General features: G+C 44.9%; 1 protein-coding gene across 1 annotated transcript in view; it reads left to right on the top strand.

Annotated features, from left to right (window-relative positions):
* The window catches only part of Kif26b (kinesin family member 26B), a 400,661-nt gene that overhangs the window by 334,402 nt on the left and 46,263 nt on the right, over window positions 1-19,996 (top strand). Inside the window, exons 7-10 of the mRNA XM_028755262.1 lie at window positions 4,428-4,521; window positions 5,646-5,908; window positions 8,960-9,143; window positions 19,203-19,362. Of these exons, the coding sequence (XP_028611095.1) occupies window positions 4,428-4,521; window positions 5,646-5,908; window positions 8,960-9,143; window positions 19,203-19,362 (701 nt within the window). The remainder of the gene's footprint in view (window positions 1-4,427; window positions 4,522-5,645; window positions 5,909-8,959; window positions 9,144-19,202; window positions 19,363-19,996) is intronic.

The raw sequence follows: 19,996 nt of genomic DNA on the forward strand, positions 1-19,996 counted from the left end.
GAGAGAGAGAGAGAGAGAGAGAGAGAGAGAGAGAGAGAGAGAGAGAGTGAGAGAGTCACAGAGAGACACAGAAAGAGACAGAGAGACAGACAGAGACACAGAGAGAGGCAGACAGAGATAGAGAGAGACAGAGACAGACAGACAGACAGACACACACACACACACAGAGGGAGAGAGAGAACAACCAACATCAATCATGCGTGAATACCCCTGAATATACAGAGACATACACACACACACAGAGAGAGAGAGAGAGAGAGAGAGAGAGAGAGAGAGAGAGAGAACAACCAACATCAATCATGCATGAATACCCCGAATATACAGAGACATACAGAGAGAGAGAGACAGAGAGACAAAGACAGACAGACAGAGAGAGACAGACAGAGAGAGACAGAGAGACAGACAGAGACAGACAGAGACATAGAGAGAGACAGACAGAGATAGAGACAGACAGAGACAGATAGACACACACACACACACTCTCACAGAGAGAGAGAGAGAGAGAGAGAGAGAGAGAGAGAACAACCAACATCAATCTTGTGTGAATACCCCTGAATATACAGAGACATACACAACACAGAGACAGAGAGAGAGAGAGAGAGAGAGAGAGAGAGAGAACAACCAACATCAATCTTGTGTGAATACCCCTGAATATACAGAGACATACACAACACACACACACACACACAGAGAGAGAGAGAGAGAGAGAGAGAGAGAGAGAGAGAGAGAAACAGAGACAGAGACAGAGACAGAGACAGAGAGAGAACACTATTTTAAAGTATGTTTGAGGAGAAGTAAAATCAAGGTGGTTATTGATAAGAAACTAACTGGAAAGGTTGGAAGTTATGGGGTGACTGTAAAAAAAGTGCTGACAACTGACCACTTAGGATTCTCCTCCTGCTTGGGCTTTGGGAGGCCATGTCACAAGGGAAAATATTTCAGGTGACTGGATTAAAGTCACATACCCATGGGGAGAGAGGAGACAGGATTATAGCCCCACTGAGGAAATGAAGTGCTCAGTAGGAAATGCGTTGTTGCATACCTGTAGCCAGAATCAGTAGAGAAACGTGCAACTGAAGAACATGTTGTATCAGTCCGTAGTTGCTGCATGACAAGTAAGGCCTTGGGTAACTCCTCAATGCCAAAAGTAAATTAATCTATTCATCTGTGAATTAAGCACATCGTAGACAGCTGATGGCCTGTTTTGCCTGCATTGTGGCGTCAGGGACCCTAAGCCTTTCTGATAAACTTTAAGGACTTTCCAAGCTTTATGTAAACTCTTCCTAGTATGACAGGTAAGGCTACAGCTGACCCAAGGATCAGGGCACCACCAGTTGGCATCTGCAGCCTGTTAATTTCCTCTGTCATATATTGTAGGGATACTGGTGTTGACATGACTTGTGTCTTCCACCAATAAGCACTAGCACATGTAGGCACCATTTGTCAGGAAGCTCAACATCACTGTCTGGAGGTTTATCCTAGGAAGATAAGGTCCTTTGTGGCTAACATTTTGTAGTTTCTCTTCATTTCAATTTTTATGTCATACCACCCAATGGGTTCGGTAATTTAAACCTGACACCAAGGCTAATAAATGGCCTACAGATAATTTAATTAACAGGTTAAAACTTTTTCAAAGCTATCTGGGGAAGTTGTAAGGATTCTAAAGCATCCCCTAAATTAAGCCTGGACTATTAATGAGTTTTAGATTTATTCCAGGGGAAAAAAAGAGCCATTTTTATTGCCAATCTTTTTTATACTTCTTAGTTGATTCCCAGGCTAAAGATGCTTGAAGCTGCATGTTCACAGACTTGAGAATGTTCTGGTTTGCTCAGGTGTCTAATGGTATATATCTCTATGTATATCTATGGTTTTCAAGAACTTTCGTCTACTTCAAGCCATGGACTCTCCCTTGAAACCTTTTGGGTAGAAAGGAACATTATAAATTCTTTTCATATCACAGACAAGGAAACTGGGACTCCACAAATAATCTTTGTCACCTCAGTTCCTGTCCTAAGCAGAGATCTTCCCCATAGCCCACCACCTCCTTAACTGTAGTGCATCCTGTTACATACACCATGTCTTTAACACACCAGTATTTTATCTACTATTTCCTAGCTCTCTGGGTCTCAGTGTCCTAATATGGCAAATATGTATGTCCTCTTAGACTGCTATGACAGCAGGTGCTCAGTCTTAAACGTCATTATGATTGTTAATGTGATATCACTGGTTGTAGCCAGCTCAACCCCACAGGGTCAGCACCCCTTAAGCCTCAAGCCACAAAACAGACAAATGTGCAGTGTGGCTTTGTCTGGGTCACCTGTTCTTGCATCTGTATTGTCCTACACTATTGGACAGGCTCGCCTAGGTTTGTGAACAAGGCAATGTCCAGGGCATAGATATGCTGGCTCAGAATTGAGCTGGCACTATCATTTCCACTAGATTCTACTGGCCCAGATTCAAAGCCAACTCTCAAGTTCTTGCCTATGCAACAGCTGTCATTATGGTGGCCCCAAGCATCTGTGAATTCTTTCTTCCTGGCACTGAGTAACAACCAATAAGAATGGTCCTATTCCTTCTTGCCTCTAAGAGCTATCCCTGTTACCCTGAAGTAGCCTTGGCAGCTTTGACCACCCATTGCTGGTAGAAACTTTTGCTAGATATAGCTTAGGGGTAGATGGAGAGGACTGAGACCTGTGGGTGAGCCAAACCTTGGACAGAGCTGTCCCTGCCATGGTTGTGTGGTCAGGAAGGCTTCCTGCCGCTCTGGGCCCATAGGGAAGGGCAGCAGGGAGTTTCCAGGGGTCACTGTCATCCCTTAGCAATCCAACCTAGGCAAATCTCAAGTCATTCTCTTCTCTCTGAAAAGCTAAACAAAAGCCCTACAGGGGAGTGTGTGGACCTCCCTGTAGCCTGTAAGGCCACTCCTGTGTCTTCACTGCCCCTTGGCCTCTTTACTGGTGACTCCAATGGAAGTTTGTTCTAGACATAACCAAAATTCTCCGTAGTGTCTTAAGATTCGCATAGTTAACACCATTTATGGCCAGGATGGCTAGCAGTCTCCCGACCCCCACCTACTTTCAAGTTAAAGACAGGCTTGTGGGCAGTAACTTTTCTCTGCACTGCAAGAGTCAACTCTGGTTAAGTCCAGACAACCTCTACTTTTCCAGTCTTGGCTTCAGAGCAACATTGGCTCTTGTCACGTCAGTCCTGGAAGTTGTGTAAGATCTCATGGTCCTCACATAACCCTATCCTTCCATCCCTTGGCTGAGGGGGACCCCTGAAGAGCTGCTGAGGTGACCCCCCCTGAACAACTGACATTGTTGGGAGTGTGGTTTTTCAGTTCAAGATTGGGAGAGAAAATTGATTTTCCAATACTTAGATCCATTGCACAGCTGCACCATGGAGGTGAATGACTACATTCATGGCCCATGCTGCTTCCTTTCAGATTCCCACTGGGAGGCACATTGCTCCGATGGCTGGAGAGCCCCAGCATTTGATGGCTTTCAGGGCCTCTGTGAGCTTTGACCCCAGCCCTGAGACAGAAGTGACAAAGTACTTCTGTCCTGCTGCTGCAGTCTGAGATGCTAACTAGAGATTTTCCGCATTTCTGAGGTGGTCCACACTCTTGACTGGATAGCTTTAGTCTCCAGCATGCACTGTCACTGAGCTTAGCAATCCAACCTACGCAAATCTCGGGTCATTCTCTTCTCTCATTCAATGGAGAGATGCAAAGATGTCATTGAGAACCTGCTCTCGGTGTAAAGATTGTAATAATCACACCGGAGATGAGGCACGCTCAGCTAAAGAATGCCCCAAACAACACACTGACATGTGGCCAATTGATGCTGTTTACAGTGAGTGTGTGTATAGACAAAGAGGCTTTTAAAAGTCAGATGTGAGCAAAGAAAGAGGAGATGGGAAGAAAGCAGATGCACATCTAGATGTTCTCGATTCTTTTAGAACAGAGATATTCCTCAGGGTTTCTGTTCTGAGTCAGAAATCATGTTTTCCTCTCTAGTATGACTAGCTTGTTTGAGAAATGGTGTGTGTGTGTGTGTGTGTGTGTGTATGTAAGGTTCTGGTAGAGAGAGGGCCAGTAGAGGAGGCTTGGAACTAGGAATGCCAGCTGACAGAGGGAACTAGGGTCCAGAACCCACCCCAGTCTCTCAGTGCAGCCTGCACCTACTAGACCAGAGAGTTCTGTCAGTTAGTGGAAGAGAGGTTTGTAGTCAGTGTGCTTCACTGACTACAAGGGTGGAAAGGGTAGAAGATCCCCAGTGTTTCTAAGTGGAAGAGGCTGAACCATCTGGGACTGTGGTGACACCAAGGACTCTAAGCCCCAGGAGGGCAGAATCACTTCAATTTCACCGAGGTCCCTTAGGTGCTACATGGTGCATTTACTGAGTCCCTTGTCTTGTGTCTTCCAGGCTGAAGTTTGTGCTGGAACTGTGGCTGAAGTCATCCAGTCTGTGGTGAATGGGGCAGATGGCTGTGTGTTCTGTTTTGGCCATGCCAAGCTGGGTGAGTGGAAACTTGACCTCTTTTGCTGCTCGCTAGGTCACCTCACTTGTGTTTCAATATTGGTTCTAGAGTCCTCAATGCAAAAGCAGGCCTAGTTCCCTTTTGGTGCCAAACTGAATGAAAAAGAACAATCATGCCTGACTTTAAAGCAAGTGCTGGTCCTCAGTGGACATCTATTCCTGTAGGACAGCTTCAAGTCCAAGAGTCGAACAGTGGAATAATGAGGTCAAAGGTCAAGGTCATAGTCAAGCCCAGGGAGTAGGAAAGCAGGGAAGGTGTACGTGTCCTGAACAGGAGATGTCTGGGAAGCAGATTCGGGTGGGTGAAGTCAAACAGAGCCCTACATGGGGGAAGCAAACCAAAGCTGTCCTTGGACTAACGTCCAGCCCTGTAAGGAGTCTGCCCTGTTTCAGCACTTGAGAAAGGAGCCACCAGCTAGTCCTGCAAAGGATTGGCTTCAATCTCCCTATACTTTCTTCCCAGTCCTGGCCTCTTTGCCCCAGGCCTTGTCTGACATACAGAAAGAGTTAGCAATTTGGGAAGCTCAAAAAAGTGCTTTGTGGTAGAAGAGATCACCCAGAGGCCTTGGAGAGGACACAGAGGACACAGACACCCCTTCCCCTGTGACAGAGAGCCCGTCCCACCCCACCCCCACTCATTTCTGCACTTCTTGATCAGAGATCAAAGCAGGGATCCTAATTTTAATAGAATTTTCCTATGCTATTAAAAAAAAAAAAAGCAAACCAGCATTTAACTTGAGAAAGGATATAAACCACGCATGTGTGGATTTAATCTGTGGGGTGGCTATAAAAAGGGCTGCAACCGTGATGAAAAGCCCCAGCTCCCTACTTCATGTGGAACACTGCAGAAGGCAAATAGCCTGTGATGTTTGAGGTCCTCTGCAAGGTCCCTGTGACTTCACCTTGTCGTTTGTTGGGGCTCTCACATGCTTTTATAGCTGTTTCATCCTCAGTACAAGGAAATGTTTGCTACTCTTCTGGTCTTTTCATTCTTTAGCTTGCCTTCTTCCCACTCTGCCGTGCCTTCCTTCTGTGTCCTTGGCATCTGCTTCTTGAGGCTCTAATGAGTGATGTCTGTGTTTCTCTCTTCCCCTGCTCCCACAGGGAAGTCCTATACCATGATTGGAAGAGGTGACTCAATGCAGAACCTGGGCATCATTCCATGTGCCATTTCTTGGCTTTTCAAGCTTATCAATGAGCGAAAAGAGAAGACGGGGGCCAGATTCTCAGTCCGCATCTCAGCTGTTGAGGTGTGGGGCAAAGAGGAGAACCTTCGAGACCTGCTGTCTGAGGTGGCCACGGGCAGCCTTCAGGATGGGCAGTCCCCGGGCGTGTACCTCTGTGAGGACCCCATCTGTGGCACACAGGTGACTGCTTCGGAAGCCTGGCTTAGGTGGGGGTGACTCCCCTAGACTTCAGAGGATGGGGCATCTCAGCTCTGGAATCGCTTACCATGTAAACTGGGAAAGGCTTATGGGTGTTTACTTTAAAGTGGACGGGAACTTTATGGCCTGCAGCTGTGGGGCCATCTGCTCACACAACCTAAATATTTGTACCTTGAATCTAACTGACAATGAGCAGGGACTGCAATTGTCATAGCATTTGGAGAAAGAGTGACTCCACTTTCTTGATGCCTCTTTCAAGAATGGAAAAAAAAGTACAATCTTTCTTTTGCTTAACAACAAACTGAAATATTTACTGCGCTGCACAAATAGCTGCAGCCATTACGGGGCTGTTTATGGCTCTATAAACTGTGTTCCTGGCACTTCTTTACAGCCGGATTAGCAGTGCTGTGGGAAAAGCTAGTAACCGATTTCTAATTAGAACCATGATATAATCATTACAACTATGGAAGCCAAGAGAAGCTCCTGTTTGCCTTTTCAGGAAGTCAGGCCTGTTAGGAGGGGCTTCCTGCTGTTTAACATAGGGATCTCTCTAGGGCTTCTCTGATTCATATCCAGAAAGTCCATTCTGCCAGTCTCCTGCAGTAGGCTTCCCAAAATGCCTCATGTCTTAGATAGGTGTCTCTAATAAATACCTGGCTCCCACCAGTCAGGTCATTTCTGTGGCTGAGGATGCCCCAGAAACAGTATTACACCCCATTTCTCAAAGTCTGGCCCTCTGTCTAGGGTGCCCAGACCCTTCCAGTTTCCTTTAGAGGTCTCTGTAGTGTACATCAGCATCGTTGAGGACTTGTTGAAACTGAGCTTTGGGTCTTCCCCAAGAGTTTCTGATTCCACTTGGGATAAAGCTCATTGCCCTGCAATGTGCTTCTTAACAAGCACATTTCCCATATCATCCTCAGAGCTGCCGCTCTGAAGTGTTAGCTCAGATGTAAGTGCACATGCTCCATGACAGAAGCAGAAGTGCCCAGGCCGCCACTCCTGCTGCAAGCTTGGCAGGGTGCGAACATATGTGAACTTAGCTTCATTTTTGAGTCTACTAACAAAGGTTCTCTTAAGTAAAGATCTGTTTACCAAAGGCAAATAACATGAAGAAAGTAATGGCCTCTTGAAACTCTTCTTTAAAATGTCTATAATTCTGCAGTTTAAGTTTGATAGTAAGTTCAAAAGTACACGTCTGATAAAATCCCTTCCAAGTTCCAGGATTCTAAACCTGGTGTTAGCTTGCAAATCCTGCCTGCACCAAATATTGCTTCTCACAGTTTGAAATTATAGGTATGGTTAAAGTCAGAGTAGAAAATTGTCATAATTTGTCCCAACCCAAAGACATGTTGCAAATCAGTTCTTTGAAAAATCAAAGCTAAATCAGGCACGCACCTGCTGTGCCAGCATTCAGATCTCTGAGGAGTGGAGATGTGGAGTGTGAGGAGAAGCAAGGACTTGTCTCAACAAAACCCAAAGTAGATTTCCTTTTCTACCACAAAAGAGACCGCTGGGATCCAGACCCCATTCTCACCAGATTTAGACACAATGCCCGCTGTGTCTTTTCTAACTGCCTGTGAGTTTGCCCTGAGCATAAATTCAGGAGCTAAAGCAAAACCAGATATCTCTTTAAAACAGATGAGACCTGCAAGTATTTAGGTGTTTGTTTCTACAAGGCTTTTGTACATGGTTCTGTTGATGTGATAAACTACTCCAACATAAGCAGCTTGACAGAGCCTTTATTATGACTTGAAGTTGAAGGGAACAGGCCAAGCCAAGGCAGCAGGAGCCTGTCGCAGCTGATCACGTGACATTCACAACCAGGAAGCAAAAGTGAGTGAATGCCTGCTGCTGCTGAGCTCGGTCTCTCCCCTTGCACAGCCCAGGCCCAGCCAGGGGACAGTGCTGCCCTCAGTGGGTCTTCCTACCTCAACCAAGCAGTCACAATAACCCAACAGTCAGATCCGGAGGCCCTCTCAAGTTATTCATGATTCTGACAAGTTGACAGTCATCACTAGACACCACATACATGTACTTCTTGTTCACAATTATGCTACTAAATGTGACCCCCAAATCAGCTTTTACTAAGTAACTGAGAAACTGGAAATGAACACTAGGCAAATTCCTTCCTTCTCCAATGTAAAACCACATTTCACCTGTCTCCAATATAATCTCTAAGGTCAAAATCCAATCACACCTCTCATGTTAGAGGATGAATGGTCCAGGATGTTGGTTTATGAGATAAGCATATGCTAGCACTAACCCCCTGATACAACCCCTTGCTAGCTGTGAAATATTTAAAACCAAGTTACACCCAATAAATGTGGACAATTTTACTTTTCAGAAACGAATTAACTAAGCTGGGTTGCCTTAGCCATTCAAGTCCTAGCCACAAAACATGAGGATTAGAATTCAGGTCCCCAAAACCCACATAAATGCTGGCTGGATGTGACTGCCTGACTCTAATTCTAGCCTTGAAAGCCAAAGTTCTCAACAGTCCTACTGCTATGACCTTTTAATAGAGTTCCTTGGGTTGTGAACCCAACCATAAAATTATTTCATTGCTACTTCATAACTGTAAGTTTGCTACTGTTATGAATTGTAAAGTAAATATCTTGTTTTCTGCTGGTCTTTGGCAACGCCTCTGAAAGGGTCATTTGATAGCCCCTCACAAGGGGTCATGACCCATAAGTTGAGAACCACTGCCCTAAAGAGAGACAGGATCTACAGAGTAGGCTTGCCAAAAACCTCTTTATATCTGGAATTCTGGGATCAATTGAGAGAGCCTCCCGTATTGAACAATCAAGGATAATTCCCAGTGTTAACCCCAGGCTTCTACAGGCATACAAGTTTGCGCCCACACATGCAAACATGCCTATACTCACATGTATCCCATGCATACATGAAAAACGTATGAAACAAATTTACTAAGCTGAGTTTGGCCTATGTGTACAGGACCTGGTTTCAGAAGGACTTCTGGCCTTACAGAGTGGACTGACCCTGTAGTTTCAGCTCTTACTTTCTGTCCCCCAGCTGCAGAACCAGAGTGAGCTGCGGGCCCCCACTGCAGAGAAAGCTGCCTTCTTCCTGGACGCTGCCATTGCCTCGAGGCGAAGCAACCAACAGGATTGTGACGAGGATGACCACCGCAACTCCCACATGCTCTTCACCCTGCACATCTACCAGTACCGGATGGAGAAGAGTGGGAAGGGCGGAAGTAAGTCCATCTTAGCCAGCTCCAGCACTAGCTCTGGCCAGCCAGCACCCCTCACCTAAAGTAGCAGTACCCTCCCTTAGCAGAGGGTGTGGCACCCACTTGCAGCTGAGTGGTCTGGAATTCAAGAAAATTGTACATTCTAGGCCCAGGTGTTGCTGTAATTATTTAAAACGGCCGCTGGTCAAGCCGACTAAGCTGCGGCAGCTCTGCCTAGCTCAGCCGCCATGTTCCGTGGCCAGAGGCCATGGGTGCGCTGCAGTAGAAATGGCCAGCCAGAAACACCAGCCCTGCCACCCATGAGATGCCAGCGTGGGAGATGGCTCTGCCTATCTCTGCACGTCTCCACTGTTTCCGCAGGCTGGACGTTGCCCAAACCATCACACCATCCACGCGGGCCCAGTAGGAAAATGAGACTCTAATGCTTAAAGACTAATCAAAAGCTTTATATACTTAGTAATGCTCAATAACCATATGCCCATACAATTAGAGTTGTTTCCCAATTAGCCAACCTAGATATAAGTTGTTACCCGAGACTGCTCTCCATACCTGTGTGGTTCTCCGTCCTCCTACATCTTTCCCCTCTAGCTCCTCATCTTTTTCCTCTTCCTCTCCTTACTCCTCCCACCTTAGCTCCTCCTACACCCAGGCTCACTTTTTGAGCCATACAAGGACAAAAGGCTAGCTTTGGCAATGATAATTTACAAATGGCACTGCTCTGGGTGTGTGAAACAGCTGTTGAACTCTTTGTTTCTGTTCACAAGTCCTGCCTGCAGGGATCACTACCTGTATTGTCAGGGGTCTCCAGAGTAACAGAGCTTACAGGAGCTTACAGAGCTTACAGGAGCTTACAAAATCTCTCTCTCTCTCTCTCTCTCTCTCTCTCTCTCTCTCTCTCTCTCTCCATATGTGTATGTCTCCCTACTTCAAAGATCAAGATTAGAAGTAAATCTTTCTACTTCAAATTAAACAGAAATGCCTCTCAGATGTGCCCTCTATGTGGGGATTTTAGTTCATTCCAGATGTAGTCAAGTTGACAACCAAGAATAGCCATCACCCCAACCCACCGAAACCAATAGTAAGCCACTAGAGGACTTCCCAACATGCCATTAATCACTATGTTGAATCTGCCCTATGGCTAGGAAGTAACAGTCACGTTTCCGAATAGTTTATAAATCATACTTTGATACAACAGCCAGGTGTGGGCTGTTCCCCTTTATGGTGCCTGTTTAAATGCTAGCACAATGCTTGCTCTGTGACAGAGCCATATAGTCAGACCCCAGCTCTGTTCACAGTCCCAGCTTGCCTCTTTTCTCAAAGCTAAGTCTGGGCTTGAAGCAATTACTCATCTTTGCCTGTCAGCAGTATACGCTCTAGGCCCACCAGAGTTGGGTACCAACACTTAACTGAGAATCTATATATCGGATCTTGATCCAGGGGCTAAATTCTTTCAACAAAGAGTTTTCTGTTCACTAGGCTTTCTGACAAGAACTAAACCACAGGACTGGGCTACTGAAGCAGGGACTCGCACAACTCTCAAGAACATCTTGGTAGGGCTTCTGAAGCCCAAGCAGCTAGCTCCCAGTTCAGGAATGATTGTGGATGCCAGGAAAGCAGCAAAACCTGAGGAGAGAAAACTTGTCTTGAGAGCTGTAAGAAGAGGCCCTATTCCAAAGAAAATATGAAATTAAAACATTCACCTATGACCCATGAACAGGGAGACACACATAGTTCCTCCTCAAGTGTCCTTGTTGCCCAGAAGACTTGCAAATGTTCCTAAAGATAGGAACATTTCTCTGGGGTTCCTGGTGTCCTCAGCTGGAAAATCCTCTCTCCTACTTTGTTGCTCGGTTGGCCTGACCCCTCCCACACTTCCTACTCTTTAGGGTTTGTTGACATGTCTGCTTGCTTTTGCGGTTGATTTGGTTTTCTGAAACAATGTTTCACTATTTAGCTTGGGTATCCTCTAACTGGTAATCCTGCTGCCTCAGCCTCTAGAGTGCCAGATTGCAGCCATGTACCCACCACACCTAATTTAGCTACAGTGTTTCTGAGTCTTAGATGCAGGTTTCTTGAGGAATAATTTGTATCCAGTGGCCTGGAAAGTTCTCTTTGCTCTTTATAGTTGGCCCTTAACCCACCTCTAGTCTCTGGCAGGGACTGTTTCTGTATGCCTTTGACCTTTCCCCAGAGTCGTATGTGCATCAATCCTGTGACCCAAATGGGTCCCTTTGTGCCTGACTTCTTTCATTTAACATGATGCACTTGAGATTTGTTTCTCTGGCTAATGTATCACTTATTCACTTCTCTTCCTTGTTCTTTGCCATCTTGTTTTGACTGACCCTGAGACTTGCCTCCCATCCCTACCAGGTTAAAAAATGAAAACAGCCACCTGGAGATGGGGTTCCACTAGCCAAGGCCACCTGCACAGATCTGGAAAGCAGATGGGGCAATTCTCCAGGAATCTAGAAACCCTGTCTGTCACTTGTCACTCTGGGAGAGCACCACCCTAAAGGGTACCATTATTAAGTAGGACCAGATCTCCCCAGACAGCCTGAGATTATGAGGGTCTGACTGAGAACATGGGGACATGTTGAGTGGGAATCTTTTAAAGGACAATAACTCTCAAAGGGGAGTTCACACCATGTCAAGCACTTTAATTTAGCATCACAATCTTGAGGCCAGAAACAGGACTCAGGACTAGAGCAGGAGCAAATCTTCTGCAGCTGAATGTGAGTTCCTTTCTCCCAGCAGTCGTGGGAGCTGGCTTTAAGTCCCACCCTCGCTGCTTTTTCTGGGTAATGTCTTAGCAAGTCAATGTGAGAATTGGAACACTTTTATTTTAGTCATTTAAACAGCTGTCAGTAGTAACAATCATCACAGTCTGCCATGAGCTCTGACATGGTCAGCAAAGGTCTCGCCTCAGACACGGGCTCCCAAAGGCTCTGAGCAGCGAGGTCCAGAGGGCCCAAAGCATTGTACACCAAGGAGCAACTCTCTTTTGGTGTTATTATTTCTTTCTCTTATTTGCATCTTAGAATCTGAAAGTCGAAGCAAACAGTAAGAATGCAGAAAGATTTCACCGAAGTGCTTCAAATGTGAAAATTTGAATTTCTCACTCCACCACAATGTAAGAGAACATTGTCTAGAACTGACAACTTGCTCCCGAGTTGATCCTACCAAATCCTAAGCACTTATCAAATATTTAACATCTAACTCATCTTTTTATTTCTAAGTTGTGCATGAAAATTGCTTTTAAATAATAAATTCAGGTGAAAGGAGAAGCCAGGTACTGGCTTCCAGACCTCTCAGGTGACGCCCAGGGTTGCAGTAAACTAGATGAGAGAAGGGGAGGCTCCAGGCTGCTGAGGGCAAAGGGCAAACTGCTCCCACCTGCCAGGGCCCCAGCATCTCAAAGGCAAAGATTCAGACCCAGCCTGGAGCCCAGCAGGATTTCAATGGATTTACGTGGCTAACCCATAATGAGAAGATTTGGCATGTTGTTTAAAATGGAAATTTTGTTTACTTCTATATAAGTTATAATCCCTGTGGACTTGGCAGCCAGAACTCAATTAAGGGAAGGTTTATTAATTAGTCACCCTGCGGGGAAGCAGGAAGCAGAGCTGTTAACCAACTGGGAGAGGCTTGGCCTGGTGATGGATTCAGGGGCAATCTCTGCTGCAAGAACTAAATACATGTGTGTGTGTGTGTGTGTGTGTGTGTGTGTGTGTGTGTGTGGCCAAGTCTTAGACCTATCTATGCATTGCATGTGCACACACACAGAGAGATAGAGATAGAGAGAGAGAGAGAGAGAGAACTAAAACCTTCCAGTCAAGATAGAAAAGAGCATTCTTTGTTGATATATTGCTGTTTTGTAGATAGTATCATGTTGGGCTTAAAATGGCTCCCCAATTCTCAACACTTTTGGAATATTAGCAGAGATGGTTCTCCACATTCCTGAGTCCTTACAGTTAAATCTCTAAGGGCTTGTGGGCCCTATGCAAATTCAGCCCTGAGGAGAGGTCCCAGTGAGCAAGTGCTGCTCCTCATAATGGGTAACTGAGTCTCTTCAGAGTGGTGAAGCAGTGAAGTGGTGAAGCTAGTTTTCTCTGTCCTTTTCATGAGCATGGACTGTAAAAGCATTCATGTGTGGGCTGGTGAGATGGCTCAGCAGGTAAACGTACTTACTACCCAAACCAGATGCCCTGAGTTCCATCCCAAGAAATCATGGTGAATGGGAGAAATGATTCCATGCATGGCCTAGCATGCACATACCTGTACTCATCCCACACATCATTCATATACATGTTAATAATTGATCATTTCAATGCATCCTTTTGATGAACAATCTTATGGGCAACCAATGTCCACCAACAACTAACACTGGGTGTCTGGTATGTTCTCAGCCAGCTTCCTCCTTGGGAGCCATCGTACTCTAGGCTGTTCACAGATACAGGAATGTGTGACTATGCACTGGAGTGGGCATCTGTGTCTGCACTCATCTGGTTACAAGTCTGATCAGACAGTGTCCTTCATCTCGGCTTTCTGGTGGCAGTCAAACACTGTTTACAAAGGCTGCAGAATGACCTAAACCAGCCATGTCCTACCCAGGACTGTATTGTTCAAATGGCTCAAAGGATCCCTCCATCTGCTCAGTAGATGAGTTTCTAAAGTGGGTGAGCCTCCTGCTGTCCCCGCAGCACCTTCATGCAGGCTAGTGCTGTGGGTATGCTAACTACACTGAGAGAAGTTGGTCAGTTCTCTGTGAACTGACCTGAACAGGTAGATGGAGGCATACTATGGGATTCACAGCTCCTTAGCCAGAGTCAATTTGAAGAGATGCTACTCTGTGCTTGCATTTTTAATCTCTCCTACCATCACTGTCTGAGCTGCCTCACCTCCAGATGGAGGGAAGGGAAAGAAACAGTAAGAGTGAAGGGTCTCAAGCCTTCTTCCTCCGTAAGAGCCTGCCTGTTCCTTACAACTTCCCAGAATCTCCCGGCTACATAAGACTCTTCTCCTTAGACCCCCATAGCAGCTTCTGCCCCATTCTCCCTTACAGCTTTATCTTCCATGCTTGTTGGGCTCCACTAGGCTATGTACTAAGAACAGACAACTCTGATCTTCATCTTGGGTCTCCTCGGTGCTGGTCCCATGCCTGCATGCCAGTACTCAGTTCCTGTGTATTATATTTAATGGAATGTGTGCTGTATTTTAACCCCTACTTCCTCTACCATATAAAACAGCTAGTTTTGGAAAAGCAAGACCAAATCATTTAGATTTTGAATTAACTAGGGGATTAGTAAGGCATTCCTCCAAGTATGCATGTAAAGGCTACTCCAGAGATGATAGGCCCTGAGGGCTCTGACCTAATGAATGATTTAATGCCTTCAAAAATTGTGTTGACTATTGAGGGGTGGGAGAGACAGGAGTGGGGCCTCACTGGGAGAAGCACGTTTCTGAGGATCATAGATTTCAAGGGTAGATCTTGGCCCTTGCCTCTGTCTATTTCTTTATGCTTCCTGGCTTCTGCAACGTGAGCACTCTCTTCCACCACACATTGTTGTCATGATGTTCAGCCTTACCTCATGGAGGGGTCAGGCAACCATGGACTGACACCTAGGACACTGAGCCAAGATTCATTCTTCTGCCTTTTGATCATGTGTCTCAAATACCTAACCCAGCATACAAACCACCCTTGGACAGGCTGGTGCTGTAGGTACATTAAGTACACTGCCAGAATTTGGTCAGTTCACAGAGAAAGTCCACTAACCAGGGGAACCATATCAAAAGATATATGTGTGTATCAAGTGTGTGTTTATTCATATTGATCTTAGGGGCACACAGCAGGGATTTCCCTTTGAGATGACCTTTCAACTTAAAGTCCCAACTTTCATGATCTATACACTGATTTTAATCGCTTTTACTTACATTTCCTCAAAGAGATTCAAGAACTTACAAGTTCCATTTGCTACCAAATGAAACTTTTTTTCTGGCTTCTTTTTCTCTTTTTCCAACTCTGATTTCTCATATATATGTGATTGAACTTGAATCTTTTTTTAAAAAAATCTTCCTAAAACATTAAACTTAATTTGTACATAAATGTTCAAACTTCATATAAAATAGTGTTTTATAGAAGTTTCTGTGTTATTTGCATTTTAGTTGCATAATAAATGCAAGTATCATAAACTGCTGATCTCCTGGTAGATAGATGGTAGATAGGCGGCACATCATTTTGGAACCAAAGTGCTTAAACAAAGCAGCCACAAGCACTTGGCATGCTGTGGTGCCAGCCAGTGTCTAACAGAGGTGACGGGGAGTATGACTAACTCAGCTGGTGGGAAGACACTGGATCCTAGACATTTGTCTGAGCCCATGACAGTTGTCTGAGAACTTTGAAGTGAATCCCAGTGCCCATTCTATACTCCAGCCCAATCAAATGGGAAGGCCTGGGAGTGGGGGGCAGACAGCAGTAATTTGTTCAGGTCCCAGGTGATTCCAGAGTGCTGCCATATTGAAAGCCACATTCATACAAGACTTGTAGACGGCTATGCATGCTTTACTAGTTCACTTTTGGTTTCCATCTGGCTCAGCATTAATTTTCAGTGACATCATGGGTGATTCTTTTTTCAGCATGGACCTCAGCCTTCCCATCTATCATTTCAGCCCAATTAATGTATAATGTAGGCACTAAGTATATTAGAAGAATTTAGTATTTCCCAGAATCTAGCTTGTCCTCAATACAGTGTCATTCAGAAATAGGTAAGATTAGTGCATTGCTCCCTGTGGGGAAAATAAAATATGTGGGTAATTTGGTTTGCTCTACTTCTGTATTCAAAACATTAAAAAAAAAAGTTTTGAATGCAGAGAGTATGGATGAGTTGGAGCCTCGCATGCACAAAGCCCAAAGTTTGATCCCCAGCACCACATAAACTGAGTATGGTAACACAGGCCTGTTCTCCCAGCACACAAGAGATAGCCACAAACTCTGCCCATCAAAGGTTCAGAGTTGTTAGCCTCAGCAATATAGGAAGTTCAAGGCCATCCTGGAATAGGTAAGATGCTCTTTAAAAAAAAATTGCCAAAGACAAATTGGACTATGTTCGTTTAACTCCTATGCTCTTGATCTCGGAAATCTGAAAAGCAGATAAGGAACCCACTCCTCACCTGTAGTAATTCCCACACCCTTCGCTCATCCATTGAGAATGACTTTCTCTGTAGGCAGTGTGGTGATGCGAGTTTTTGATGCTATCAAATAGCCTGTGCCCACTGACTTCTTACTCTGCAAGATTAAGTACCGTTTGGGAGACCTAGATTCTCTGACCACCCAAATGCCAGTGGGTAGAGGGCAGAGAGCAGCTTTTTCCATTGTGTAAGGGTGCCTCTCGTTCTGAGTCATGCTGGTAATTACAGGTATTTTATAAAACTCTTCAACACAATCTAAGCCACGCTTTGTTCTCAGTGTTCTGTTTCACTGTGTGTACATTATATATTTTATTCCATTACATCAAATGGACTATTAAGTCTGGAAGTCCAAATTGGTCTCTGTCTCTGCCCTTTCATCTGAGGTGTCTGAGGAATACCTAAGCCTTTTCTCCTATATAATTGGGCTGCAAAACAGATGATATTTTGTTTAAAAATAACTATTTCCCTAGGACATTGCCACTAGCCAATCCTGCATGATTTGAAATAGGGTAAAAGAGAAATCATATGGCCTCCCCAAGAAGGGGCTGCCCCCTGGACAGTTGAAAATGAGCAACATTAACTCCATTCATGTCTACAGAGTGGGGACCAGACCAAGGCGGAGAAGCTGAAGAGCTCAGCTGCAATGCTTCGATTTCTGGAATGTTCATGACCAATAGCAGGCAGGGAATTGAGGGCTCCAAGGTGATTTCCTCCAAGTTCTTACCCAACATCAAATCTATGCTTTTCCCTCAGAAATAATCTTTGAGTTCAGGTACCCACAAGTACCACCTGAACATCCCTTACATAAAGCCAGCTGACGATGTTGAGACTGGTATGGAGAATACATGCATGTGTGTCCACACAGCTATGCACAGGCATGGAGAAGCCAAGGGAACATGTCTTGTCTTCCTCTATTGCTCTCTGCCTGGATCCCTTGAGACAGGGTCTCTCTCTCTGAGCCTGAAGGTCACTGTTCAGTCAGTCTGGCTGATCAGAGAGCTTCTGGGTTCTACCCATGTGTACAGCCATCCTGCCCCTCAGTGCTGGGCTTATGGGCTTTCCTGGTCTTTTGTGCTTGCTGCTGATTCAAACTCAGGTTCTCAGGTTTGCATAGCAAGTGCTCTTACCACTGGGTTCCCCTCCAGGCCCACATAGAGACAAAAAGTGTATTTATTTTCCCTTTATTTGGTTGATGCTTTTTCTGGATGTTGACTGCTTATTTGGCAACTTTTAAAAGTGTCTCTGTACTATCTTCAAATGAATGAAATTCCTTCTAGGGAGAACTTGGTCGCTGCACTCATCTTTGTTCCCTTGTATGGAACGTGGTTTTGCTCCTTGGGCCACTTTTCTCTTCTGCTCTGAGCAGTGTGATTATTGTTCACTTCACTAGTTTTCTTGATTCTTCTTGTTCCTAGGTCTGACTGGAACTCTTGAAATCCAAGCATGTGGATTTTAGACACCTGAGGTTGTTCTGTAGTCTTTTGAGTTTCTTCCCTCTCTCTCCTCTCGCCTCACTCTTTACTTTTGTTGTCTACTTTTATATTTTTCTCCATATATTATTATTATACTGCTATATTATCAGATTTACTAACCTTTCCTTTTGCTAACATGTAACCTGCCATGAACTCTCAGATGTAATCCCAACTTTGTTCTTAATCTCTTTAAGGTTATTGTATACACTTTGTTCTAATCGAGACAGGTCTTGTTGTCTGGCTCTGGGTGGCTGTGTCTCTGCTTGAGCATTTGGACGTTGACACAGAATGATGGTAACGTCTTTTCATTGCCTTCTCTATGGGTTCTAACAGTTTTCTGTGTTTATTTCAAAGACTTTTTCGTTGTGGGATTGTGGGAGTGCTCCTTTTATATGCACTTATCTTTTAAGTGAACTTTTAGATTTTCCGATCTGACTGTTAGGAACGGATGCTCCTGGCATTACCTCAGCAGTTTCCTGTGTGCACCTGCTGATGAGCACACAGCTGAAGCTTCCAGAAACTGTCTGCAAATCCAAGAGTTCTTTCCTTTCCAGTGTTCTATCCTGCTCATGGCTGCTGCCTTGATTTCCCTAGACTTTGGATCCTATCTCTCTTGAGTTCATCGGGTCGATCAGGTTCTATCTGGTCTCTTTGCCCCAAGCCTGGGAACTCTCAGCATAGTTAGATGAGACACCACAAATGTCTGCCTTATTTGTCTCATGTGCCTCAAGAATCACTCTCCTGTGTTTAATGCCTAGTGTCTTACAAAACAGCTATTTTATACACATTCTGTTTATTTTTGGTTGCTTTGGATACAAGATGCTGTCTGCTCCCTGTTGCTTTATTGTAGTCTGAATTCGTGGGTGAAATTCTTAGCTTTTCTAAACTTTAATTTTCTCATCTACAAGAAGAGGATGATGGTGTTTAGATGATTTTGTGTGAGAACTGAATAAGATAGATGTCTGTGCACCTGGCAGTTGGCAGACACTCAGCAAACACTTGGGTCTCCCCTGCCTTTGCACCTGGATCTCATATCTTCCAGATTTTTCCTGGAGTTACCAACCTGACTAGACTAGATAATTGCTCATGAACTAAGTAAGTTTCAGAACTCTGTCATCCATGGAATGGTTAGCTAAAACCCTTACCTTCCTTCAGTGAACCATTTGATCTACAGGGATTATGCTTTTATTTGTAAAATAAATGAGAGTAGGTTAGAGAAGGTTTGTGGTATATTGAAGACAGAATTTAAGAGCACCAAAGGTATTTGAAACTTGACTTATTTGTGTTATCAAATGTTTGCCTTTCCCTTTCCCATGATTCTCAGAGAGCTACATGAACAAGAGAAAGTGTATTGCCCAGAACTTACCCACTCTCCCCTTTTTTCTTGTGTCTTCCCCTGTGCCAGTGTCTGGAGGTCGGAGCCGCCTGCATCTCATCGATCTCGGCAGTTGTGTGAAAGCTCTCAGCAAAAACCGAGAAGGAGGCTCAGGGCTGTGCCTCTCGCTGTCTGCTCTGGGCAACGTCATCCTGGCTTTGGTCAATGGGAGCAAACACATCCCATACAAGTAAGTGACTCTCCCACTGGAGAGCAAGATGGTATGAGCATAGTGTTAAAGCCACAACTGTGTCTCTATCCAAGAGGGACACCCTAGGAGAAATGCAGCCAAGGGTCACTCTGGTCTGGGCTAAAAGTTCAGCGACAGAGATTAGCTTTAGCTAGAGATCATACAATGCATCATCTTCCAAATAGGAAAGAGTTGCAGATACTTAACTCTGACGCAGTCCTAATGTGAGGCCTCTAAGACGAAACAGCTATCTCATGGAGGCCCTTAGTCATAGTTACCATTGGTGGGGTAATGTCAGCATCATGTCAGTGGGTCTGCTCCATGGTGTGACATGCAGTGACCAAAGAGCAGTGGAGCAGCCAGATTATAGCCACCAGAGTACCACTCATTAGATATAGATGTCAGATAAACAACAGATAATTTTTAGTTCAAGTCTGGCCCCTTTATTATTGCATGGACATCATAGGCATCCTGTGTTACATCTGATATCTCTACCTTGGTGAGCTTAAAAGGCCTGAGGTGGGAGATGGAGGTAGCCATCTCTCATTTCATGGAAATGTTTACCCCATATATAGGGTCCTTGCCTTTTTACTATTACTGCTCCAGGAAGATAGAGTCAGAGCTTCTCCCATTT

This window comes from Grammomys surdaster, unplaced genomic scaffold, assembly GCF_004785775.1.
Source record: "Grammomys surdaster isolate TR1022 unplaced genomic scaffold, NIH_TR_1.0 126051, whole genome shotgun sequence".
In the NCBI taxonomy this organism is placed as follows: Eukaryota; Metazoa; Chordata; class Mammalia; order Rodentia; family Muridae; genus Grammomys; species Grammomys surdaster.